This window comes from Balaenoptera physalus, assembly GCF_965194825.1.
Source record: "Balaenoptera physalus genome assembly, chromosome: 16".
NCBI lineage: Eukaryota > Metazoa > Chordata > Mammalia > Artiodactyla > Balaenopteridae > Balaenoptera > Balaenoptera physalus.
Window position 1 is genome coordinate 69,432,103 of NC_138898.1, and position 27,277 is coordinate 69,459,379.

Below are 27,277 nucleotides of genomic sequence, written 5' to 3' on the forward strand. Positions count from 1 at the left end.
CACATATCAATGAAGTCAAGAAGCTGAGAATGGGGGTGGGAGTGGGGGGGCGTGGAAGGGATGAATTCAAGGCATCTGGAGGCCAAGGAAACAAAGGGGCCAGCTTCCTATGCTCTTTGAAACTGAGAGTTTTCCAGGTTTTTAAGTCTGTTTGCCGTTTGGTCAGCCATTTTGTCTTTAAGTCATTCCTCTCTTCTTGAATTTTACTGTAAGCATTCAAGAGAAGCCAAGCTGCTCCTTCAACACTTTGTTTAGAAATTTCTTCAGCCAAATATCCAAATTTCATGGCTCACAAGTTCTGCCTTCCACAAAACACCAGGACACGGACTAATTCAGCCAAGCTCTTTTTTTTTTATATATAAATTTATTTATTTTATTTATTTATTTTTGGCTGCATTGGGTCTTCATTGCTGTGCGTGGGCTTTCTCTAGTTGTGGTGAGCGGGGGCTACTCTTTGTTGCAGTGCGCGGGCTTCTCATTGCGGTGGCTTCTCTTGTTGCGGAGCACGGGCTGTAGGCACGTGGGCTTCAGTAGTTGTGGCACGTGGGCTCAGTAGTTGTGGCTCGCGGGCTGTAGAGCGCAGGCTCAGTAGTTGTGGCGCACGGGCTTAGTTGCTCCGCGGCATGTGGGATCTTCCCAGACCAGGGCTCGAACCCGTGTACCCTGCATTGGCAGGCGGATTCTTAACCACTGCGCCACCAAGGAAGCCCCCAGCCAAGCTCTCTGCTATTTTATAACAAGGATTGCTTTCCTCCGTTGTCCAAAAGCGTGTTCCTCCTTTCTGTATGAGGCCTCATCAGAATGACCTTTACCTTCTGCGGTTCTACCAACATTCTGTTTACCACCACTTAGGTATTCTCTAAGAAGGTTGAGGCTTTCTCTACAGCTTTCCTCTCTTCTTTCTGAGCCCTCACAATAATCACTGGATAATCAGTCCATTCAGGATAGTGGCTTTTTCTAGCACATACTTCAGAACTTTTCCAGCCTCTACCCATTATCCAGTTCCAAAGCTGCTTCCATATTTGTTATACTGGCGCCCCACTCCAGGTACCAGTTTTCTGTCTGAGTTTGTTTGGGCTGCTGTAACGAAATACCACAGACTGGTTTTCCTTTTTTTTTTTTTTTGGCTGTGCTGTGTGGCATGTGGGATCTTAGTTCCCCAACCAGGGATCAAACCCATGCCCCCTGCATGGGGAGCACAGAGTCTTATCCACTGGACCACCAGGGAAGTCCCCCAGTCTGGTTTACTTATAAACAACAAAATTTAATTTCTCACAGTTCTGGAGGCTGGAAGCCCAGGATCATGGCACCAGCATGGTCAGGTGAAGGCACTCTTCCTGGTTCACAGCCAGCACCTTCTCACTGTGTCTTCACATGGTGGAAGGGACTAGGGAGCTCTCTGGAGCCTCTCTTATAAGGGTACTAATCCCATTCATGAGGACTGTACCCTCAAGATGTAAGCACCTCTCAAAGGCTCCACCTACTAATACCTTTTGTGGGTTAGGATTTCAACCTGTGAATTTTAGGGAGACACACATTCAGATCATAGCACCTCTCCTGCTTTTTATGCTCTAGTTCTCATGCATTTTAATTCTATATATATTTTAAACACCATAAGAAGTTATTTTTTGTAGTCAATATTTAGTTTTACCTACACCTTTATCTTTTGTATGCTCTTTAGTATATGTATAGTATATACGCATATGTACACACATATGCTCATATATATATATATATATATACACACATATATATATATATGTACATGTTAGCATATATTTTTTGCTTTCAGCTGGGATCATTTTCCTTCTACTTTCAGCATTTAAAAAAAATTTAAGGTGTGGTTCTGCTGCTGCTGCTGTTCTCCTTTTTCTTTGACTGGAAACTTCTTTCTTTTGCCCTAATGTTCATAGAGTAGTTTCACTAGGTCTAGAATTCTTGGTTGGCAATGATTTTCTTACAGTACTTTAAAGGTATCATTCCTTTGTCTTGTGGCTCTCATTTCTGTGCTGAGATAATAATCTTACTGTTGTCCTTTGAAAATAACATATCTTTATTCCTTTTAAGAAAACCTCTCTTTTTAGTTTTTAGCCATTTTCCTATGAAGGCCCTAAGTATGGTTGTTTTTTGTTTTGTTTTTGTACTGGTCTTGCTTGGGGCACAAGCGTTTCTTGAATCTGTGAATCAATGTCTTTCTTTCGTTGGGGAAAATTTTTAGCTATTATCTCTTCAAATACTGCTCTGCCTGTTCCTTCTCTCTTCTTTGGAATTCAAATCGCATGTGCGTGAGACCTTTCTTCATGTCCCTTATGCACTCTTCTGTGCTTTTCATCTTTTTTCCTCTCCATGCTTCAATGCGGGTGATCCCTCCCCTTTTATGTTCCTTCTCACTAATCCCTTCACTTGTTAAGCCTCCGCAAGACTGATGAAAACTGTCTGCTCTTCATCTACTTGGCTTATTCCTCTTGCTCTTCCACAGCTTAATTGGAGAATACTTTGAGGGGAAACCAGGACCGAATCTCTCACTTCTCTGCCCTGCCTTCTCTTCAGAAGCTCTTCCTTCAAGCCCTGGCTGTCTCCATAGCCCTGAACCCTAGTTTATCTCTCCAGCCCTGTGAGTTTTCCTTAAAGCTTCTTTGGCTGCTCTGCCCCCTAGCAGCCGCCCTCTGCCTGGCTTCAGCCTCTTGTCCCATGCCAAGAATCAAAATGCTCTGTGAGAGATAGCTGGGCAAGAAAGTTGGCTTCCCTTCAGTGAGCTTCCCTTTGTTCTGGTGTCTGTCCTCGCAGGTCTTGTTTGCCTCGGCAGCTCCTTTTACCTTCAAACTGGTTAAAGAAAAATGTTTTTTTTAATTTACCACTTCTTATTGGTCTTGGTAAAAATACTGTTCCACTGTAAACTGTCTCATCAATGAGGAAGTCTCAGCAAAAAGTTTTTAGGGTGTATGCATCTCCAACTAATTGGCTTCTGGGTTTTGCTGTTTACCAGGCATTCCAGGAACAGGAACTACAAGGCTGAGTTTGCATCATGCCGGTTGGAGGCTGTACCACTGGAATTTGGGGACTATCACCCACTGAAACCCATAACTGTAAGTTTTGTCAAGGGTCCCTCTGTGACATTCTTATTCCATAAAATTATAGACAGTATTCCTGGGTCATTCTCATTTTGCCAGTGCTATTGCATATTTAAATCAACCAGTTTGTTCTCTGCCCCATTTTTTTTGTGATGTTGGTCTCACCCACCATCATTTTTTTTCCCTTTCTCATATTAGTGAGGTGGTCATGCATATGGGATGCCTTTGTTCCCGATTTGGAGGTGTAAACAAAATACTTCTTAATTTGCCTATTTGAAATATTAAGATCACTCTAATTACTAATCTAGGGTGCTGTCCTGAATAGCAGCTTAGTCTATCTGTGAGTTTATTTAAAAAACAAAACAAAAGGCAAGCAAGAGTCATAGATGGTCTCATCTGAGTTAGCACTTTTTTATTAACAAGTAATAGAAGCTATGTGGTTGTCACCATGGGTGGGATGAGGTTGACAGATGCCAGTGGACACTCAGGACATGACGTTTCTGAATGGCGGAGAACCTGTGAACACACAGAGGTGATTACATAAAGCAGGAGGTCACAAGACCAAGCTTCAGCCTCCCAGGGCCCCTCAAATCCCCACGGGCTCGAGTGACTGCGGCTGACCCGCCAGTGAGTTGGTTCCAATCTCAGGAACTCAAACCCAACAGCAGGGAGAGTGTCTCCTCTGCATTTTCTGTCTGCCCAGTTGGGTTACGTGTCCTTCCCTGAATCAACCCTGGTGACTGGGGTGTAGAATATGCTGATTGGTTGGGTTGGGGCTCCTGCCTACCCTGGGAACCAGGAGCAGAGTGCACTCCACCAGGCCTTTAAGAGCTGAGAGTCAGGCAAGGCTGCCTTCCCAAAGAAAATTTGGACTGTTGAGCCTGGGAGATGGAGGAATGGATGCCAGGCAGACAAGAACAACAAACATGCGCCAGTGGGAGGCACTTCACCAAGTTACCTAGGGTTAGTGTCAGACCCCACAGGTTTAGGGCATGGTCTTCAATAAAACTGCCCTAGCTTCAGACTCCAGCTGTAAATTTGGGGGTCCCCAGGCCACCTGCACTTCTGACCAACTGGCTACAAATCCAAGGGTTTCCGGAGACGTCCCTCAGGTTTGATAATTTACTAGAACAACTCACAGAACTCAGAAAAGTGTAATACTTGTGCTTATATTTTTATTATGAAGGGTGCACATGAGAACCAGCCAAATTAAGAGACATATAGGGCAAGGAGGAGGGTCCCAAATGCAGAGCTCCCTTGCCCTCTGCCTGTGGAATCAGGGTGAGCATTACCTCCAGTGCATCATGTGTTCAACTGGGAAGCTCCACTGAGCTTTGGTGTCCAAACTTTTTATTGGGGTTTTATTACACAGACATGATTGATTGATTCCTTGGCCACATGATTGAACTTGATCTCCAGCTTCCCTCCCCTCTGCTGAAGTGAGATCTTTTTCATCTTTTGATAGGTTTGTTGTCCATCTGTGGTGAATTGGCCTGAAAATTTTTTATCATAGTAAACCTTTAGGCAGATCTGTTATATTCTACAGTGAGGGTTATCACCTGGCTGAAAGTCCGAACCCTCTAATCACATGTTTGGTCTTTCAGCATCCTCTCATTAGCATAAACTCAGGTGTGATTGAGGGGCTCATGAATGACTGATGCTCCAAGGACTTGGAGTCTCCTTTCCAGGAACCGGGGACAGAGGCCAAATTCTCTTTCATCCAACACCCTCTCTCCTTCATTCTGTTACATCCTCTCTCTCTCTCTCTCTCTCTGAAGAATTGTTCTGGGTTTTTATAGCTTCCTCATTTAAAAAGGAGTGGAGCCTAACTAGCCCTTCTGGACGTTGATCCTGAACTTTCAGCAGACAGACTCTGGCTCTGGTCGGATCCTCTTGGCTCCGGGGTTCACCACGGTCTGGTCATCTGAAGTTGGGGAGGGTTGGGGGCAGTGGAACAAGAACATGGCTTCACACCCCAACACCCCCGCTTGCTCCTTAACACATACACGCTTCTCCTGAAAGGGAGGAGTCGGGCACTCACTGCTTTGTGATGATGAGATGGCCACGCAGAGCCACTGAGACCGTCTTTGAGTATGACGACTCTGGGATCTTTCGTATGCTGGTTCGTTACCCTACCTAGACCACTGCTGCAAGATGCAAATTCTGACGCAGTGGGTCTGGGGTGGGGCTTGGGGGTCTGCAGCTTTGTGAGCTGGCAGGTGGTGTGGATGCTGCTTGTCCAGAGACCACACTCTGAGTAAGAAGGCCCTGCAAGAATTCAGTTACAGCATCACCTTCTAAATCACAAAGACCCTGTCTCTCCCTTCCTGACCCCAATTTCTCACCTTCCCTTCCTCGACAGCTGGGATTCCGAGTCATGTCAATTTGTCACAAAAATAAGTGTCCCTGCTGCAAAGGAATGGTCAGTTCATAACGGAACAAGGGAGAACCCATTTGAGTGTTTCACTGGGAAAAGTCATGGGAGACTACCATTTTACCTCCACAAATTTTCCCCACAGGTCACAGAGTCAAAGACAAAGAAAGTGAGCCGGAAAGGAAGCACTTCTTCCACGTCCTCTTCATCCTCCAGCTCCGTGGTGGACCCACTGAGCAGCGTCCTGGATGGGACCGACCCCCTCTCCATGTTTGCGGCCTCTGCTGACCCTGCAGCCCTGGCGGCTACCACGGTAATCCTCCTAGCTATGGTCAGTCCTGTGGGTGCAGGGTTGGGGATTTTCATTGAACAAGTAATACGCAGTGCACTGTGGCTGTAACAATTCAAATAATCCAGACTCAATGACACTGCTGGTGAGAGGCTGGTGTAGACCCTGGAAACTGCTTCTTCTTTTTTTTTTTTAAAGCATTTTAAAATTCTTTATTTTCATTTCACTCTTTTCATACCCTTTATTTTGGATTTATTTTTATGTAATTACATAACTAATTTACTAATTTTTCGTGTAAAAAAATCAAACATTACAGATGAAGTCCAGTTGACCAGTTCGCATTCTATTCTCCACTCTGGAGGTCATCAGTGTTATCAGTGTAATGTATATTCTTCAACTTTTTCTTTGTATTTTCATAGATATTTATGACAACAATTTCTGAACATTTACATACATACTCATATATAAGTAACAACAACAGCAATAATAAGAGTATCAGCTAACTGGGTAGCAGGTACTTTCCAAGTGCATTCCAAGTGTAGTTCTCATACTGCCTAAGCTTCATTTAAAGAGGTCCACACAGGGGAACAGAGATGTTAAGTGACATGCAAGCTGGAATTCAAGCCTGGCCAGTCTGACTTCAGAATCTACCATCATTCTTTGCTGGCATTGCACACAGCTATTTACTTTTTTTTTTTTTTAATGTATTTACTTTTTTTTTTTTTAACCTTGACAATATGTTTTGGAGAACTTTCTATATTAGTACTTACAGAACAACCTTCTTATTTTGAACAGCTGCATTGTATTGTAAGGAACAGGACATGATTTTTTTTTTTTTTTTTTGGCTGCACTGCTTGGTTTGTGGGATCTTAGTTCCCCGGCCAGGGATTGAACTCGGGCCCTCGGCTTTGAAAGCCCAGAGTCCTAACCACTGGACCGCCAGGGAATTCCCGGGGACATGCTTTAAATTGCCATGATGGACACATAGACCGTGTGTGGTGTTTGTTGGTATAGGCAGTGGCGCATTTGTCCTTGAACATGCATAGATCTTGGTGCCTACGTGCAAGGATTTCTGCAGGGTAACTTCCTAGGAGTTCATTACTGGCTTAAGGTAACATATACATAAGGTTTTTTTTTTTATGTGGGCCATTTTCAAAGTCTTTATTGAATTTGTTACAATATTGCTTCTGTTTTATGCTTTGGTGTTTTGGCCCTGAGGCGTGGGATCCTAGCTCCCCGACCAGGGATCAAACCCGCACCCCCTGCATTGGAAGGCGAAGTCTCAACCACTGGACCGCCAGGGAAGTCCCCATATACATAAGGTTTTGATGGCTACTGCCCTTTCTCCAGAAAGGGTTCACCAATTTACACTCCCATCAACATAGCAGTATTTTGGAGTGCCTGTCCCCTGCATCCTTGCCAACCTGGCTACTGTCAGTCATTTTAAAGTAAATCATTTTTTTTTTTTAATTTATTTTGGCTGTGCTGGGTCTTCGTTTCTGTGCGAGGGCTTTCTCTAGTTGCTGCAAGTGGGGGCCACTCTTCATCGCGGTGCGCGGGCCTCTCACTATCGCGGCCTCTCTCATTGCGAAGCACAGGCTCCAGACGCGTAGGCTCAATAATTGTGGCTCACGGGCCCAGCCGCTCCGCGGCATGTGAGATCTTCCCAGACCAGGGCTCGAACCCGTGTCCCCTGCATTGGCAGGCAGATTCTCAACCACTGCGCCACCAGGGAAGCCCCTGTCGGTCATTTTAAATCTTGCCATTCTGATTGTTGAAAAATGATCTCTTTCAGTTTGCCTTTCCTTGATTCTTAATGAGTTTGAGCATCTTTGGATAGGTTTATTGTCCCTCTGTGGTGAATTGACCTGGAATTTTTTTATCATAGTGAACCTTTAGACAGATCTGTTACATTCTACACTGAGGGATTGTCTGCCTTCTGCTTATACTTTTTTTTAAGCTTTACTGAGGTATAATTGACAAATAAAATTGTAAGATATTTAAAGTGTGCAACGTGATGCTTTGATACACATATACATTGCGAAAGGATTCCCTCCATTGAGTTAACTCATATGTTACTTTACATACTTACCCTTTTTTTGGTGAGAACATTTAAGTTCTACTGTCTTAGCAATTTCACTTATACAACACTGTGTTATCATCTGTCATCACCATGGTTGCTTATACTTTTTTAAAAGATTCAAAAATTGCTGCTGAAGAGATTGTCTTGCCTTTTCTTAGGACAACTCCAGAAAGAAACGTGACAGAGATGATAACTCCATCGTAGGATCAGATTTTGAGCCTTGGGCCAGCAAACGAGGAGAAATCCTTGCCCGGTACACTACCACGGAAAAGCTCTCTATTGTGAGTACCAGTATACTTTTCTCCCAGTGTCTATTTCAGATTTAGTAGTTCTTTTTGTTATTATGATTCTGCACCCGATTCCAGTGTGTAGGTTCCCCCCGACACACCAAGCAGTTCTTCGACACCAGTGGGGTGTCCTATAAATCAACTCAATTCTGACATTGTCTACCTGGAGAGAGCACCAGATCCCACAGCTTAAGGGCTCAGTCCCCACATCAGATGCTAATCAAAAGTCCAGGTTGTTACCTGCCTTCTGACCAACTAGCTATAAATCAGAGTTTCCCATGACCACCTCTTTGGGTTCAATTAATTTGCTAGAGTGGCTCACAGAACTGACTAGACTACTGGTTTATTACAAAGGATATTAAAGGATATGAACCAGTAACTAGATGAAGAGATACCTAGGGTGAGGTCCTGAACAAAGGAGCGTCTGTTTCCATGGAGTTTGGGGTCCAGCACAGCAGCATGTGGATGTGTTCTGATTCACCAACCCGGAAGGTCCCTGAACCCCGTCCTTTTGGGTTTTTATGGAGGCTTCCTTACATAGATATGATTGATTAAATCATTGGCCACTGGTGATTGATTCAACCTCCAGCCCCTCTCCCCTCCCCAGAAATCAGGGAGGTGGGACTGAAAGTGTCCACCCTTTAATCATGTGGTTGGTTCCCCTGACAACCAGCCTCCATCCTTAGGTGCTTCCAAAAAAATCACAGGAGAGTGCTTCCTAAAAAGAACAGAAGACTCCTGGATTGTTCTCTCACCTAGGAAATTCCAAGGGTTAGGAGCTTTGTGCCAGGAATTGGGACAAAGACTAAACATATATTTCTTATTATAAATCACAGTATCACAGTTATGTTGCCCCAACTCCGAGGTTCTGTAAGTTTCAGTTATTGTGTCAATGTTAGTTGGGAGAAAACGTGCTAATCGGTTTCTCAAAAAATGTGTTAAGAATCGGGGATCAGGCACAGTTCAGAGAAAGAACTGGAGCCGCAGAGTCCTGTCTCTGGGGGAGGTGAGAGTTACGAGGGGAGGAGAGTGCCATCCTGAAGAAGGTTAACTTCTTACTGTTGCTCAGGTAGTCACATTGGTGGGTTTTCTGCCAGGGCTGGAAGTTCACTGTTTCTTTGGGTGGCGCTCACTAGGTCAAGTTGTTGGCTAGTGCCCGAGGCTTACCTTGTACTCTGCAAGTCGCTCAACCGGGGAAAGCAGGTTAATGCTTATGTCATCAAGGACTAGCTTGTAACTGAAGCCCTCCCTAAAGAAGAGAGATGTTCGTCTCTCTTCATACTGGAAAGAAGTCCAGAGGCAGATAGTCCAGGACTCTGTGGCAGCTCCAAAGTCATCAGGGACCCAGCTCTTTCTGTCTTGCTGCTCTGTCATGTTCAGTGTTACCTCATGTCCAAGTTGTTAGAAGGCGGCAAGGGGAAAGTGGGATGCATCCTCTCTCATTCAAGAACTCTTCCTTGGGACTTCCCTGGTGGTCCAGTGGTTAAGATTCCATGCTTCCACTGCAGGGGGGGCTCGGGTTTGATCCCTGGTCGGGAAACTAAGATCCCACATGCCGAGTGGTGCGGCCAAAAAAAAGAACACTTCCTGGAGTCCCCTCAACATGTCCAGTTACATTTGTCTTGAAGGTAGTCATGGGCTGTACACAGTGCACCCATCAAAAATCGGGGTTGTGAGCAGGGAGGAAGGGGTGAACTCAGAAGCGACTAGGAAGGTTCTGCTCCCTTCTCCCAGAGTCTATATTTGTTAAGCAGAATGGTGGAAGAATTGCTGGACTATTTAATTCTTTTTCTTACTGTTTTCTGATTGCACTGATTTAATATAAAGCCGTGATTCTCAACCAGGAGTAATTTTGCTCCCCAGGGGACACGTGGCAATGTCTGAAGACATTTTTGGTTGTCACAGCTGTGGGAGTGCTGCTGGCACCTAGTGGGTAGAGGCCAGGGGTGCTGCTAAACATCCTGCAGTGCACAGGACAGCCCCCCACAACAGAATTTTCCAGCCCATAACGTCAATATTGCCGAGGTTGTGAAACCCTGATTTAGAGTAAGCTAAATGCTTTCACATTGCCACCATTGTCTCAAAATTTTGCTTTCTGTTGGCTCATTTTGAGAGTCCTGAAATGAGTAGAAACTTGAATCTCTAGTAGTTTCTAGTGAGCTGTATTTTCTTCCTTTGAATAAATAGTTCTGTTTTTCATTTAGATAAATAAGTGGCTTTGTTGGAAAACGATGGATCATGTTGTCTTAGTGCTGCTTGAACAATAAAGTTTTTGTCACAGGATCCAGTAAGTTTTAAAAAATATTAACATATATTTTTTGCCTCTGCAGAATCTTTTTATGGGATCTGAAAAAGGTGAGTTTTTGCTGCTGTTACTGTTTTGATGGGGAATTCTCCCATTACTTTTAATATAATTTTCCAAAGGAAAAAAACATCCAATCCTGATGTTTAATTCAATTGAAGCTATTATTTCCTAGATTATGTATAGACTTAGTAGAATCAAAATACATATTTAGATGACGAATGAAAAAGAAAAGACCAAAGAGTTTACTAGGAGGAAAACAGAAACTCAGTGCTTGATTTTGGGATTACAGAGCAGTAGTCTCCCATCTGTGTGCCTCCTCACTGGCTGGGAAATGGTTGAAATTTTCCTTTTTACAGATCCTTTCCTTTGCCTTAAGTCTTTATCCCTTGTGAAAGCACAGATGCACCGGTGAGGGGAGTCACACACTCAGTCTTATCAGCCACTGGTCCCTGAATACGGCAGTTCTCAATTTCTTGTGCCAAGACACAGTCTGGACCAGGGTGTCTCAAACTAGCTGTTCAGCAGAGTCACCTGAGGAATATATATATATATATGTGTATATATATATATATATATTTCATAAAAATATAGACCACTGGGTCCCACTCCACTTATTGAATTAATCTTGAGGAAGGGGACCCAGGAATTCCGTTTTTGAAGCTCCTGGGTGATTCTGAAGCCACTGTCTTAGATCCTGTATCATTGGGGTGCAGAGGAGCACAGCCGTGGTTTATATGCAAATCGCTGGTATGGCAGCTGCAACTCTCCTCGTTCTCTGCAGGTTGAGACAGCACATTAGAAATCAAGAGAGTCGGAGCACCTTTGTTATGGTCATAACTTTGACCCCAAACCCTAAAAAAGTAAATCATAGCATTGCATATCTACCAGTTTGGAGAGATCAGAAAGTGACGATATCATTTGCTGGTGAGAGTGTAGAGCAACAGGAATGCTCATGTGCTGCTGGTGGGAGTGTAAAATGACACAACCACTGTGTAAAGCACTTTTGCATTATCTGTTAAAATTGAAGATGGGCCAACCCTTTGACCTAGCAGTTCCACTATTAGGATATACCCTAGATCAGAAATTGGCACACTATATCCTGGAGGCCAAATCTGGCCCACTGTTTGATTTTGTAAATAGTCTTATTGGAACACAGCCATGCGGGTTTGTTTACATATTGTCTATGGCTGCTTTTGTGCTATAATGGCAGAGTTGAGTAGTTGTGACAGAGACTGTATGACTCACAAAACCTAAAATACTTATATATGGCCTTTTATAGAATGCAGTTTTTCAGCTCTGCCCAAATCCATGTTTCTTAAAGTGTGGTCCAAGGACCAGCAGCATTGACGTCACCAGGGGCTTATTAGAAATGCAGAGTCTCAGGCCCTGCCAGACCTAGTAAAAATCAGAATCTGCATGTTACACATCCTTAAGTGATTCCTGTAAAAGTTTGAGAAACTACCCTGAAGAAATGCATGCATATATGAACCAGGAGACGTGCACCGAAATGTTTATAGCATATTGTTCATAGTAGCCCCAAGCAGGATACAACCCAAACATCCACTGACGGTAGAATAAGAAATAAACTGTGATGTAGTCACACAATGGAAAATACTAAACAGTGGTGAAAATGTGTGAGCTACAGCTTTATGCAATGATAGGGGTAAACTTCATGAACTAAAGTCAGTGGTGAATGAAAGAAGCAAGACTGTACAATCTGGGTGGTGGCTACAAAGGTTTTATAATTATCTGTTAAAATGTACATATATGCATGTTCTGTACTGTATTTCAAAATGAAGGGAAAAGTAGAAGTAAGGTAAAAAAAAATCAAATTATTTGGAAACTTCTTAATTTTAGTAGTTGTTAGTAATTAAATAATTGTACCATGCTCTCAGCTGATCCCAGACAAATCTGTGAGTTAACACCAGAGCTAAGAAACCAGTGCCTTAAAAGAGTAAACTTTAGTTTCTGAGGGTGAGTTCGGTAGGCAGGAGCAAGGAAACCTCTGGTCTATAACAGAAACACCCTTAAGATGGAGAAAGGGTTCTGAAACAGGAGGCTCTGGAGGGCAGCAGCCAGCTGGCCAGAGAGCCCTGTCCTGTGACCGGCCCGTGGCCTGGAGTCCTTTCCTTCTCTCCCCGCCACTCCCTGCTGATGGGAAGAGTTGTGCTACGGATGATGGAAGGAGGCTCACTAGTCCTGTTTGCTTGAAGAGACGGCTTTGAAGCCCTAGTGTTTCCACCTCTGGACAGACAGTGGGCTTGTTGTTTTGTTAGTTGTCAGTACCACACTTCTGCACTGTGAATATGAGCCTGAGAGGGCCTTTTGTTTGTGGAAAACAATTAAATGACGGATTTTTGGCATCCTTATCTGGACCGCCTTTCTTTAGGAATAAACAAATGATTCAGTGAAAAGTTTGTAAATATCAAATGTCGCAGAACCTTTTTGAGGCTGGCCCACTGCACTCCCATGGGCAGCTCCTAAGCAGAAATGTTTCTGATGAAACTTTGGTTACGTAAGGAACTTGCTTTCAAAATCTCAGGGAGTTTTCTGTAATGAAGTTGTTCCCCAGCCTCTTTATTCATGATGAAGTGTAGAGTGAAAGATGCCTTCCTCTGGGGGTATTGGTGACAGAGGAAAGCCACCTGTGTGACATGAATCCATTCTGTTTAGGCAAAGCTGGGACTGCCGTATCCGCAATGTCGGAGAAGGTTCGGACCAGGCTGGAGGAGCTGGATGATTTTGAGGAGGTGAGCAAGTCAGTTGTTGACTCCAGGGAGTGGCGGGGTTTCCCGTGCTTCTGCCAGGTGAGGTCAGTCTCGGTGGCTGCTCTCTGATTAATTCTCGAGCTGCGCATTGTGTTCAGTCCTCCTGAGGCACCAACTGATCCAGGGAAAGATGCCAGTGGCACGGCTGGTCAAGCTCACAGGAGCCTTCCTTGGGCTGGTTTTCTGAAGGCTTTTTTCTCACTGTGATGCTTGAGCAAACCCCGGGTGTCTGGGGACAGGGTCTAACTGTGAAAGCCAACGGTAGCCATCTCCCAGGAAGCCGCCTCGTATAGTGTAAAACGGTCATGCCTGCTGCAGAGGCTGCGCATGGTCGCTCAGCTGCTGAACTCTTTCAATTAGCCTGCACGTGCTTTTAAAGAACATGACTCTTGCCAACTCATAAAAATTAGTAAATTTAACGTAAAAATCCAGATTTCTGACTTCTCTTAAATTCCACCTAACTGGGGGCTCACATTCTTGCATTTAACCTGGGTGTGTACTGTCCAGGTTGCATGGTCCTCCCTGGCCCAGTTCACTCATAAACATTACTAGCTTGGCCCCTGGAGACGGTGAGTTTGCATCCTCTGGAGTATCATTTAGAGAGGCAGCATAACATGGGGGTTAAGAGGGCAAACTCAGGAGCCAGACTGCCTGGGTTTGAATCCTGGCTCTACTGTTTGGTAATTCTGTAATTTGGGACAAGGTGCTTAAGAGCTTGAGCTCTGTGCCTCAGTTTACTCATCTGTGAAGTGGGGGTGCTACCTAGTACCTGCCTCTTAGGGTGATTACAGGGGATTACATGAGTTATTGTATGTGAAGTGCTTAGACCAGCACCCAGCACACGGTACATGCTTTGCAAGTGTTAGCTGCTGTCACCGTCACCATTCTGAGTCCAGAGGCCTTAGCTTGACTGCTTATTAACAGGGTGCCCTTGGGCATTCATCTTCCTATACCCATTTTCTCATCTGTAAAATGGGGATAAAAAATATAGTTGTGTAGGCTGAATGGGAATGCTTTGAAATCCACAGAGGTCCACATAATGGCAGTTGCCATTGCTCTGTCCTGCATCTTGCCCCAGTTTCAGGGTCCTTCCAGCTCTAAGACCAGAGTTGTTAGGTGCTCAGCAGAGCCTAATAGTCCAATATTTTATTTTCCAATTCAGAAATGACATATTTTGAATTAGGGCGCCCGAGAGCCTCAGTCTGCGCATCGTCAGTCAACCTTGACTGGTAGGAAGGGAATTGCTAAGGGTTTTATCAAAGCTCTTTTGTCTGTGGAGTATCTGAAAGTCACTTGAGCTGGCTTACACGGAAAATAAGGACTGTATTGAAGGACACTGGGGCACTACCCTGAACCCAAGGGCACAGTGGCCTGGAACCGGGAACTGAAAAACCACCCAGAACCCCAGCAGCTGTCCTCTGTGTCTCTTGCTTCCGTGTAGCCTCCAGACTCTTTCTAGTTCTCCTTTTTTTTTTTTTTTTTCTGCAGACTGGTTTCCTTGCTTCTCCCTGCTCACAGGAGCACATGGCTGCCCCATGGCTTCCAGGTTAACAGCATATTAGTCAGGATAAGACTAGGTTGTGCTGTGGTAACAAATGAACCCCCATATCTCAGTGGCTTAATATAACAAAGGTTTATTTCTTCCTCACATTACTCGTCCAGTGTAGGTGACAGATATACCACCATCTCATGATGCTGCCATCTCAACATATGGCTCCAGGGTTGTCACAGCAGAGATGAAGAAAGGGTCACTTTTCACTGCCTCAGCCCAGAGAGGACACATGCCACTCTATTCACCACCCATTTGCCCAAACTAGTCACGTGGCTCCTCCTACAGCAGAGGGGCAGGGAGGATCCTATCTCACAGTTCAAGTGACCAGTTGGGATCAGCTCAGATTTCCTGAACCTCCTACTTGTGTTCCGTTAATAAAGAGTTCTTCCAGCAATCCCACTCCTGGGCATATATCCAGAGAAAACTCTAGTTTGAAAAGATACATACACCCCAGTGTTCATAGCAGCACTATTTACAAAAGCCAAGGCATGGAAGCAACTTAAATGTCCAACAGATGAATGGATAGTGACAATGTGGTGTATTTATACTGTGGCATATTACTCAGCCGTAAAAAAGAATGAAATAATGCCATTTGCAGCAACATGGGTGGACCTAGAGATTATCATACTAAGTGAAGTAAGTCAGACAGAGAAAGACAAATATCATATGATATCACTTATATGTGGAACCTAAAATATGATACAAATGAACTTATTTACAAAATAGAAACAGGCTCCAGACATAGAAAACAAACTTATGGTTACGAAAGGGGAAAGGGCAGGAGGATAAATTAGGAGTTTGGGGTTAACATATACACACTGCTATATATAAAATAGAAAAACAGCAAGGACCTACCGTATAGCACAGGAAACTATACTCAATATCTTGTAATAAACTGTAATGGAAAAGAATATGAAAAAGAGTATATATATGTATAACTGAATTACTTTGTTATACATCGGAAACTAACACAACATTGTAAATTAACTATACTTCAATTAAAAAAAAAAAAAAGGAGTTCTTTACTTTGGATTCCAGGCAACATTCATATAAAAAAGATTTGGCTCCTGGTCTCCTCATGTGGGTTAGCATGACCCTCACTCCTGTGAGCTGTGCAGTCAGCATCTTAGCAGTAGGCAAGGATTAGTGAGCATGTACTGTGTGCCGGGTGGTGCCAGGTCTTTACATATGTTATAATATTTCATCCATGTGATGACCTTGCCCTCTTCTGCCATGGGTTTTTGCTGGGTCTGCTCTCTGTCCTGAATGCTCTCTCCCTGGCCTAGTTAACAACCCTCCATTGCCTAGTTAACACCTGTACACCACTGAGAGTTTGTCTCAAGCATCACTTCCTCCAGGAAACCATTCTTGACCACCATTCTAGAGTCCATTCTGAGATGAACCTTTCCCCCAACATTTGAATATCCCTGAAATTGGACTGTGTCTCTCAATTGGTGCATGTCCATGATTGGCATTTTTTCTTCCTTAGTGGTACATAAAACAGTTGTGCTTCTTAAAACGGGCACCTCAGATTCAGAGAACTATGATATGTGTCTTTGTAGAATTGTTTCCCCGAGCATTTGTCTCAGTTTGTATTAATGTCCATCTTGTTCTCTGTACGTTAAACTCCATTAGTGCTGAAACGGTGTCTTCCTGCTCACCTTTGTATCTGGGGCATCTGGTATACCATACTTGCCTGGCACACAATAACCCCCAATAACTATTTGTTGAATAAGGTAAGTCCTGTTATCACTGTTCACAGAAGAGACTCAGGGAGGAAAGCAGCTCACCTAGAATCATACGGTTAGAATGTGGCTCAGCTGGGAATGGGCTCAGGTCTGAGTTGTGTTCAAGGCCAGTTTTTCAATCGCTACCCTCTAGCTGTCTTTGCAGAAAACTCAAAGAACCTCTTTGATTACAAGACAGAACTATCAATCCTGGTCAGGATATGAGGACAACTTAGAGACCAAAACTCAGCTAATACTCAGTATTGTTCATGGGGGCGAGGGGGGAGTCCAACAGCGTTTTTTCTTCTGTGCCTGTATCTTTCTACTTTCTGCCCACAGGGATCCCAAAAGGAGCTGTTGAATTTGACTCAACAGGATTATGTGAACCGCATAGAGGAGCTCAACCAGTCGCTGAAGGACGCCTGGGCCTCGGACCAGAAAGTGAAGGCTCTAAAAATAGTCATCCAGGTCAGGTCGAGTGATTTTTTTTTTCCCCAGAATTTCCTTTGTAAAATTCCTTTGTGGATAATTAAGGTTTTCAGAGGCCTGCCTTCAGGGTCTTACCCTAATTTTTTCATCTGTTCTATTTTCACGTACTTCCTGTGAAAGGCCATAATTATGAATCAGTGTTTTTATGAGATGGCTAATCCCAGGGCCACCATGTGCAGCTGCATAGGTTGTGCACTGTGCAATTCCAGGAAATTCACCCTAGATTACAGAATTCCTGATGTCCCCCCTGGGTTGTGCAGTTCATTGGCCCTGTTACATCCCCTGACACATTTATGATTTGTGTAGACTAAAGATTGATCAACTGTCTTTTGGGTTTCCTTGACCAGATTTTCTTTGTATCTTTGGAACTAATGGTTGTGTGTCCCTGATATATGCATTTTGGGGTCATGTTCTGCATAATGATGTGACAAAGAAAATGTATATACAGTGTTAAGAGAGGTATGTTTGTTGAATCCTCTTTGTTGATGAATTTGTTAATCCATGACAACTCTTGGATCACAAGAGCAAGTTCCAGAGGGAAAACAGCTTATTCTGTTTCTTGACTCTTAAGATCATCCTGTCTTGGCAAAACGTGCTCAGAAGTACACTGTGAAAGGAATAATGTATGCATTATGCTTTTCAGAGCAGAGTTAATAGAGAATTTCTGAACAGCCATTTTAGTTCAGAAGGACAGGATTTCATTCTTGTTTATTGTCATGGGAATGTGACATTTGTTTTCTTACTCTGAGAGTCTTTACACTGGGTACTTGAAGTCTTTTAAGATGACACTTTGTGTGGCAGGTGCTATTTTTTTGGTGTTCATGACAGAGGCAAACCCAAGCCCTTTTCCCTTCCATCACTGTTGTTAGTTGACAAAGCAAATACTCTGAAGAAGGGTTCTCTCATCCTGCAGGCATGTGATGGAGGCTGCTTGCTGAGTGGCTCAAGTGAGAGAATATCTAAACTAACAAGAGCTTCTTCAAAATATTTTTGTTGGCAACATCTCTCCATAGAGTATTGTGGTATAGAACTGTGACTTCTAAGAGTTTTACATCTGGAGGAGATTTGATTCATGTCTTCCCAAAGAAAATAATCATGAAACTGTTTAATTAACTCTACATCTAGCTAATAGTAACTATTTGACTTTCAATGCTTTAAAGACTGCCTTCTTTATCCCAAAAAGCTAGTCAAGGTACAGAATATGGAGAAATGAGCAGTTTCCCTTATTTCCTCTGCAGTAAGGTTTTACTTTGTTTGTTTTTTCAGCTTTATTGAGGATATTTTACATATCCTAAAATCCACCATTGTAAATGTACAATTCAGTGATGTTTTTGGTACGTTTATAGAGTTGCGCAGCGATTACACAATCCAGTTTTAGAACATTTTCATAGCCACCGCCCCCCCGCCCCACCCCCTGCCCAAATTTCCTCAAGCCTGTTAGCACTCAAACCCTGCTGCCACTTTCAGCCTCAGAAAAACCACCGATCTGCTTTCTGACTCTATGAATTTGCCTTTCCTGGACGTTTCATGTACATGGGGTCACTCATTATGTAATCTTTTGCATCTGGCTTCTTTCACTTACCATGTTTTTGAGGTTCATCCATGTTGTAATATCAGTACTCTGTACCTTTTTTCTGCTGAATAGTATACCACTGCATGCATAACCACATTTTACTTATCCATTAACAAGTTGATAGACATTTAAGTTGTTTCCACTCTAGCCATTATGAATAATGCCGCTGTTCACAATTGCATACAAGTCTTTGCGTGGACGTATATTTTCATTTTTCTTGGATAGATTCCTAGAAGTGGAATTGCTAAGTCATATGGTAAGTTTATGTTTAACTTTTTGAGAAACGGCCAAATTGCTTTCCAAAATGGCTGCACCATTTGCATTCTCACCAGCAGTGTATGAGGGTTCCAGTTCCTCTATATCTTTTGCATCACTCATTTCGTTATTGTCCGTCTTTTTGATTATAGCCATCTGAGTGGGTGTGAAGTGGTATCTCATTGTGGTTTTAATTTGCATATCCCTACTGACTAATGATGTTGAACATCTTTTCATATGTTTATTGGCCATTTTTATATCTTCTTTAGTGAACTGTCTATTCAAGACTTGCCCATTTAAAAAATCAGGTTGTTTGTCTTCTTGTTGAGTTGTAATAATTCTTTATCCTTGATACGAGTTCTTTATCAAATATGTGATCTACTTGTATTTTCTCCTAGTCTATGGCTTGTCTTTTCATTTTCATAATGGTATCTTTTGAAGTGTAGGAGTTTTTAATTTTAATGAAGTCCAGTTTATCAGTTTTCTCCTTTTTGGCTCATGCTTTTGGAGTTGTATCTAGGAATTCTTTTCATAACCCAGGGTTGTGAGAATTTCTTCCTGTGTTTTATTCTAGAAGCTTTATAGTTTTAGCTCTTACATTTAGGTTATATGGTCCATTTTGAATTATTTTTTTGTATTATGGTGTGTCTAAGTTTATTTTTTTCCATATGGATATCCAGTTGTCTCAGCAGCATTTGCTGAAAAGACTTATCTTGGCATCTTTGTCAAAAGTCAATTGGCCATAAAAGTAAGGGTTTATTTCTGAACTCTCAATTCTATTCCATAGATCTATAGGTATGTCCTTATGCCAGTACCACACTTGATTACTATAGCTTTATGGTAAGTTGTGAAACAAGGTAGTATAAGTCTTTTAACTTTGTTCTTCTTTTTCAGAATTGTTTTGGCTCTTCTGGGTCCTTTGCATTTCCATATGAATTTTAGGATCAGCTTGTCAATTTCTACCAAAAAAAAAAAAAACCTTTGGGATTTTGATAGGGATTGTACTGACCCTATAGATCAGTTGGAGAGATTTGCCATCTGAAGCAGAGTTAATCTACTGATGCATAAATTATGTATCATTCATTCTGTTGTGGGCATTTGGTTCTTTTCTTTTTCCTTTTTTCATTATTATGAACGATGTTGCTGTGAACGCTGGTCTCGTCTGCTGGTGACCATATAAAGTGTTTCTCTAGATGAAGGCCCATACCTGAAAGTGGAATTGCTCGGGGTAGGATGTGTGCCTTGTCTGCTTTTCCAGACAATGCCAAGTTATTTTCCGCAGTGGTTGTGCCAGCCTGCACTGTAGTAGCAGTGGGAGTGTGAGTCTGTGCTATTCAGTGGCCTACCAACATTTGGAATGAGCAGACTTTCTATTTTAATTTTTCCAATTTAGGAGGTAATAACATCATATTTTATTGTGGTTTTAATTTGCAATTCCCCGATTATAATAAGATTGAGCATCTTTTCACATGTTTATTGGCCATTGGGGTTTCCTTTTCTGTAAAATGCCTTTTGTTGATTCCTTTTGCTCATTTTTCCATTATGTTATTTGTACCTTTCTTACTGATTTTTAGGATTTAAAAAATATATATTGTGGGCAGTAATTGTCCTCTGATTAATTAGTCTGCTTTCCTCCTTTCCTGCCTTCCTTCTATCCATCCATCTAGTCATACTTTCTTATACTGAACCATAGATTATCTTTTAATTTATCCATTTGCTTCGGTTCAAATTTTTGGTTTTTAATTCCAACTTAATTTTAGGAACTGCTAGTTTCCTTCTAGAATATTGCTAATTGGAAACAAATGAAAAACATTCTTTTAGTATTTTTTCCACAGTGTTAATAAATTCGATAGCAAGTATTTCAGGCAGAGTAATTTATCATTTAGTTGCTCAGGAAATGTTTATAACAATGGTTCTCAACCTTGGCTGCACATTAGAATCACTTGGGAGCTTTAAGAAATCCTGATGTCCAAGCTGCACCCCAGACCAGCTTAATCAGAATCTCTGAGAGTGGGATCCAGGCACTGTTATTTTACAAAGCTCCGCAGATGATTGTGAAACTGAGAACCCTTGGTTTGTAGAATGCTCATTTCATTCAGAATGTGGTACAGATTGTGGATCTCAGGAACCCAGTGGGTCCTGGGCTTGTTTCAGTGCAGCAGTCACCTGGGGCCCTTGTTGAAAATACTGATTTTGGAGCAGGGACTCTGTTTTTTTAACACATACCCTGGGGTGCCTGATTTTTATTGGTTTAGGAAACTGCACCAAAGCTTTACAAAAAACTGTGGAATTTTCAAAATAGTGATTTAAAAGGTAACTTCAATTTATGACACTATTATGATTTTAACTTTGGATTAAAAAATTTTTTCTGCTTCCTATTGTCTTTATAAAACACACGTTCTGTGACACCAGCTTGGGAGACGAATCAATGCACAGGTGTTGGGAAATGCCAGCTGTGTTTAATTTGAAATCTTCTGTTTGAATTCTCTCTCCCTCTCACCTCACCAGTGGGCAGTAACCCATCTCTGAGGGGCTCTGGGTAGGAACTCAGGAGATGTCACCTCCCTAGGAACCAAGAGCTGTGTATTGTAAACAGTCTCTAGGATTCAGAACTGTTTGTTTTTTCCAAGCCCTGAAATCTCATGGGGTAGTTGTTTAAGTTGGAGCTCTCATAAAGGGCATGTGAAAAACACAAAGCAAGGTGTCAGGAAATGGAGTTCTGTGTACATCCAAATGCCACATTTGGTGTCATTGCCATTGTTTTAACAGCTTACATTCCCCTCAGCTCCAATCCCCAAATAACATTTGGGCTATGAGAGGATGTTTTACAAATTAGACACATTGTTTACTTTTAGTTACATAATGCTAAGGAGAAACTTGATGAATGTAATAATTTAGATATTGTGTAACAAAGCCAAACTGAAAACACATGTCAGCCTACATCTTGATATGATGAACTTTCTAGCCATTCTGTGCACTTTGGAAGCGCATACATATGAAAGGACCCTTTCTAAATGTCCAAATAGTTTTTTTTTTTAACGTGACATTTTTCCTGTCTGATAAAATATGGCAAGGTTATCTAGTTCCTTATCCAGACTTCTGAATTTGCAAAGATTTCAGGGCATTACTTCTAGTTCTTCAAAGTAGAGATAGATTTTTGTTTCTGATTATACAAGATGACTTCATCTGGGGTGTTCGGGGCCACGTTGTGTGGCTGCCATCTTCCATTATGAGGCCTGAACACTTCGATGGCCCTCTGGCGTGAGTGATGGCAGAGGGATTGAGGAATTCCCTGCCAAGCCAAAATGTTCTTGGCTTGCAGAGCACAGTTCCAGAGAAACATGTAACTCTCTGAAGCTTGTCACGTTTCCTTTTAGAAGGAAATTTAAGAGTTAGTATAAATAATAGATGCTAGTTTAAGAAACCCTGGAGGGCTTCCCTGGTGGCGCAGTGGTTGAGAATCTGCCTGCCAATGAAGGGGACACGGGTTCGAGCCCTGGTCTGGGAAGATCCCACATGCCGTGGAGCAACTGGGCCCGTAAGCCACAACTACTGAGCCTGCGCGTCTGGAGCCTGTGCTCCGCAACAAGAGAGGCCGCAATAGTGAGAGGCCTGCGCACCACGATGAAGAGTGGCCCCCACTTGCCGCAACTAGAGAAAGCCCTCGCACAGAAACGAAGACCCAACACAGCCATAAATAAATAATAAAAAATTAAAAAAAAAAAAAAAAAGAAACCCTGGAGATTTGCCTATGGGGTCATTTCATAGAAAAGAACCTTTAAGAATCAAGACCATTCTGAAATAAACCAGAGGAGGCAATGCTGAAAAGATGGAGTCACCAGCAGGGACGCTGGTTGACTTCTCTAGTGACTGAGTGCTGACCCTAGTTCAGACCCTCTGGATAAGATTCCTGAGTTGTGGCTTTCCTGAGGGAGGTGATGGTGCCTTTCTTTAAGAGGCTGTCTTGTGAGCAGAGTTGACTCCCTTTGTCAAAAGCACGGTGGTTTTGCTTGTCATTATACCTCCAGTGACTAGCACCAGGCCTGGCACATGGTATACACTTGCACTTGTTTGTGGAAATCCTCAATTTTCCAGGCCTGGAGTGTTCCAACCCAGTCAGACGTGACAGTGACTTTTCTTTTCTCTTCTCTTTTTCTAGTGTTCAAAGCTTCTTTCGGACACAAGTGTTATTCAGTTCTACCCAAGCAAATTTGTCCTTATCACCGACATACTTGACACATTTGGTAAGTACTAGTTTTATTCATTTCAAATCTAAGAAGTACGTTTGTTTTGCCAGAAGTTGGATGGTAGAGTTGCTTTAAATTGGGTTCTGCTGTGGTTTAAATTACTAGGTAAGTCACGAGGGAGACCAAAACTCCCACCCCTACCCTTGCTCCCCTGCTCTAATGAGGGGAGCAAGGGTGTGGGTGCTGTTTTTGAAAGAATTTTAAATTGTGTGTTTCTAACCTTCTGATAGGCTAGCGAGGCGAGTGAGCGAAGCAAGGCAGGCTGGGGAGCACACGTCTTATACAGACCAGCCTCGGTCCATCGCCGGCCAGCTCATGGCATCTGGAACTCACTTTGTTCAGAACTGAACCTGGCCTCTCCTCCCAGCCCTTCCCCACCTGCGCTGGGTTTCTGTCTCAGGGGATGGCGGCACCATGTACCCCCGTGCCCACGCTGGAAATCTGAGAGTCTTCTCCCCTGTGCCCCATGTCCAGCCCATCACCAGGTTCTTCAATTCAGCCTCCTCAGTCTCTCCCCAGTATGTCCATTTTTCTGTCTCCTCTGTTAAAACCTTAGTCCAAGCCACTGTTCTCTGCCCCATGGATGATGGCTGCAGCTCCTATGAGGTCTTCCTGCATCATTGTGGCCGCCCCTTGTCCCACACTCCACCCCTCAGGCCGAATGATCTTCGGGAGCCCAGCAGAGAGGTTTAGACTGAAGAGATTACCCAGGAGCCCCTTGGAGAAACAGGAGGTCTCCATGCTGCTTGGTGATGGTCAATGGCCAGAACATCATGCCATTAGCAGTTTGCTCAAACCGTGCAGCCTGTAGGCTGTATATGACGTTCAGCAGTGAGGTGCCCCACAAGAACTAGGAGACAGTCATTCTGAGAACTGAACACATCGGAGGTCGGAACAGACCTTTGCTGTCTTGCCAAGGAAGGACCAATGGGCTCCCAACCTGGCAAGCCTTGCCTGTGACCCACTGAAAGGTCAAATGTGTCAGAAAATGAAATGTCATTCAGAGAGACCCATTTATTTCTGTGCAGGAGACCGGGGACCTGAGTGTATTAGCTAGAATAATTGACAGAAAACCTAACTCATTCATTTCCTCTTGGAAGAGGGGGGAGTATTCATTGGCTTATGTTGAAAAGGCCAGGGGAAGTTTCTGGCTTCAGGTATAGCTGGATTCAGGAACTCAAACAGTATCTTCAGGACCTTGGCTTTTCCTAGTACTTTTTCTTGGGTTGGCTTCATTCTTAAGCTCCACAAGGTGTCCTCAACTTTTATCAGTTTTGCTGCTAGTAGTCCCAGGGCAAGGAAGGAACTTTTATCCTCGCTTTCCAACACAAGTCCTGGAATTCCATCTCATTGGCCTGGCTGGGATCACACGTCAGTCCCTGAGCCAGTTATGGGATCTGGGGGCTGAAATGTGCGGGTTATCCAGAGCTGGTTGCCCCGGAGGAGAAGGGGTGGTGCTGTTGCCAGAGGAAAGGGGAATGGGAGCTAACTGGGCTGAAGGAAGACATGTCCCGGCCAAAAGACGGGACCTTTGGGTTCAGATGATCCGGGAAGGTGGCATCGGGCACTCTGCTGGGTGCTGAGGTTGTGTCAGCAAACGAGAAACAAAAATCCCTGCCTTCGTGGGCTGTGCCAGAAAGAGAGGATTCGCAGAACAAATAAGTAAACCCGATTGTGTGTTAGACAAGGATTGGTGCTACGGGTGAAGAAAACCCAAACCAGAGCAGGATGAAGCGGGCAGCGCTTTTATTTAAGTGGGGGGGTCGGAGGAGGCCTCGCTGGGAAGTTGGTGTGTGGGCAAGTGCTTGAAGGAGGTGAGAGGTGAGCCGTATGCTGGCAACGTGGGGCCGGCTTACGACCAAGGAACAGCCAGTGCAAACACCCTGGGGTGGGAGCAGGCCTGGCAGGTCTGGAGAACTGAGAGGCCAGGGGGGCTGGAGGGGGGCGAGTGGGGTGGGGATGTGGCCAGAGAGCCTGCTGGGCCATGTAGGCCATCGGAAGGACTTGGGCTTTGAGCCCGAGGGCATGAGGGGCCGCCCAGGGTGTTGAGCAGAGGAGACGCAAGTTCCAGTTTGGGTTTTAATGGGCTCCCTCTGCCTGCTGTGTTGAGACTAGACTGCAGGGCGAGGGTGGAACGGGCGGCCCAGTTGGGAGGCCGATGCAGCACTTCAGGTGAAAAATGAGGGTGGCATGGCCCCGGGGAGGCGGTGGGGATGGGGGAAAGTGATCCAGGACACAAGGGTGCATTAGGCTCCCAGAACAGATAGCCATCGCACACCCCTTGGGCCTTGACTTGTCCTCACACCCAGCTTGCCTTCAGGGAGCGAGGGTGTCAGTCAGCGAGGGAGGCCAGTGGCCGTGTCTGGTTCTCCTGACAGTTCCGTTTCTCATGGTGAGTCGACACATTGGCCTTCTGGTTTCCCTTGCCCGCCTCCTGCAAGTTTCTCTGGCATGAGTCAGCATCCCTGGGTGAGACCAGCTCTGAGATGCTGACGAGCCCGCAAGCCTGGCCAGATCCAGGCATTGACCTTGTGGGAATTTGGGGCGGCCATTCTGTCAGCCTCTGTGGTGGCGGCCCAGTCCCATGCCTCGGCCGGCCAGGATATGGTGTAGATGCCCGCCGTCCTTGCTGTATCCCAGAAATTAGCTGGGCTGGGAGTTGAGAATAACGGTGATAAATCCTCAGCAAATAAGGGTTTTCCTTGGGCCTGACTCTGTTCTAGGTGCTTTAGTGATCTTAAGTCATGCCGTCCTCATAACAGCTCTATGAGGTAGGGTCTGTAATTATCCCCACTTCACAGATGAGGAGCCTGAGGCACAGGGAAGTAAAGCAGCTTGTCCAAGTCCCCAGGGTGGTGAGTGGCAGCGCTGGGACTCAAATTGAGTTCTCTCTGCAGTCAGAGCACCTGCTTTATTTCTCTTGTACTTGGCTCACGGGGGAAATTCTCTCCACAAAACTACAAATGTGTGTACCTTTGACCCAGCAACTTTGCCTCTGGGAATTCATCCAACAACCCAAGTGACCGTCCATAGGGGACCAGTTAAACAAACGACGGCACGTCTGTATGCTGCAGTACAAGGAGGCCTCTGAGAGTGAGGGCGTGCTGCGTTCCAAAGTGGAAAGATCCCCAGGGCACATTATCAGGTGAAAAACTCAAGATGCAGAACTGCTATAGAGTATGGTCCCTTTTGTTTAAGAAAGGAGGAAAAATTAGAGCGCTTGGTTGTTTTCACTTGCGTATGCCTAAAGAAACATTAGAAGGGTCCCCAAGGAGCTAATAAAAGCGGGGACCCTCAGAGGGTGGCTTGAGCAGTGAGCTGGATGGGACGGGACGGGCTGAGAGAGAAACTTCATTGAGTACCTCCTGCAGCCTTTTGAATTTTGAATGGTGGGCATGTTTTACCTATTCAAAGCGTTCCCAGAGGTGCCCTTGTTCAGATCCGTTGTGAATAGCTTTCCTCAGGAGTGCGAGGCAGCCTGCATGTGCAGGTGCTCGAGGACACTTTGTTATGCTTTGGGGCTAATGAGCAGCTTTCACCTTTTAAAAAGGGGGCGGAACTGGCCTTGCTTGGGTGGCAACTCGGAGTGCTGAGGTCCATTGTGCATGTGTTGCTGTTAACTCTCTGCTCCACAGGAAGATGTGCTGCTGTACGGGGGCAGGTGGTCAGTGGTTGTGAATGAGGCTGACCGAGGGCGGGAGCGTCTTGCTGGGCAAGGATGCGGGACACGGCCCCAGGCGTCTGCGACTGCAGCGTTTTAGCTGGGATTTCCCTGGACGCAGTGAGCACAGAGCTGGGCTCTGGCGTCTCTCTGCCTGCATTCCTTGCCTCTCCTCCTACAGGGTTGTGTGAAGTTGAGCCTTGGTTTCTTCACTTGTGAAATGGGCATAATAGGCCTTGCCTCTGGGGATTTCTGGAGAGAATTAAATGAGAGAATGTGTAGGAAGCACATGATGTCTTTCCTCTTCTAGGAGCTGGCAGGGTCAGTGTAAACAACTTAGAGCCGTGCCTGGCACAAAGTAAGGTGCTCAGAAACTGTTAACTGTTGTCACTGTTGTTATTGATCTAGTTTAGTGTCCTTGATTTATAAGAAAGTGAATCAAGAAAGAAAATCTAGGGTCAGGTATTAATTTCTCAAAATAGTTGTCCACTAACTTAACAAAGGAAAACAAATATTCACCAACCTCTTTTGGCCAAAAATGGTTTTGTGGTTAAAGGCCTTAGGGTATGAAGGTGAAATATAAAAATTGTGCTTTC

General features: G+C 44.2%; 1 protein-coding gene across 4 annotated transcripts in view; it reads left to right on the forward strand.

Moving 5' to 3' along the window:
• The window catches only part of VPS35L (VPS35 endosomal protein sorting factor like), a 119,840-nt gene that overhangs the window by 4,889 nt on the left and 87,674 nt on the right, over positions 1 to 27,277 (forward strand). For 3 of the 4 annotated variants that reach the window (XR_014254981.1, XM_082430979.1, XM_082430978.1), the window contains exons 2-8: positions 2,987 to 3,086; positions 5,591 to 5,776; positions 7,976 to 8,098; positions 10,435 to 10,459; positions 13,083 to 13,159; positions 16,796 to 16,924; positions 22,933 to 23,017. Coding sequence is in view for 3 of the 4 variants with exons in the window: in XM_082430979.1 (XP_082287105.1) it covers positions 2,987 to 3,086; positions 5,591 to 5,776; positions 7,976 to 8,098; positions 10,435 to 10,459; positions 13,083 to 13,159; positions 16,796 to 16,924; positions 22,933 to 23,017 (725 nt within the window). In the remaining variant the exon portion in view is untranslated. The remainder of the gene's footprint in view (positions 1 to 2,986; positions 3,087 to 5,590; positions 5,777 to 7,975; positions 8,099 to 10,434; positions 10,460 to 13,082; positions 13,160 to 16,795; positions 16,925 to 22,932; positions 23,018 to 27,277) is intronic. The other variant, XM_082430977.1, reaches the window with a different exon arrangement.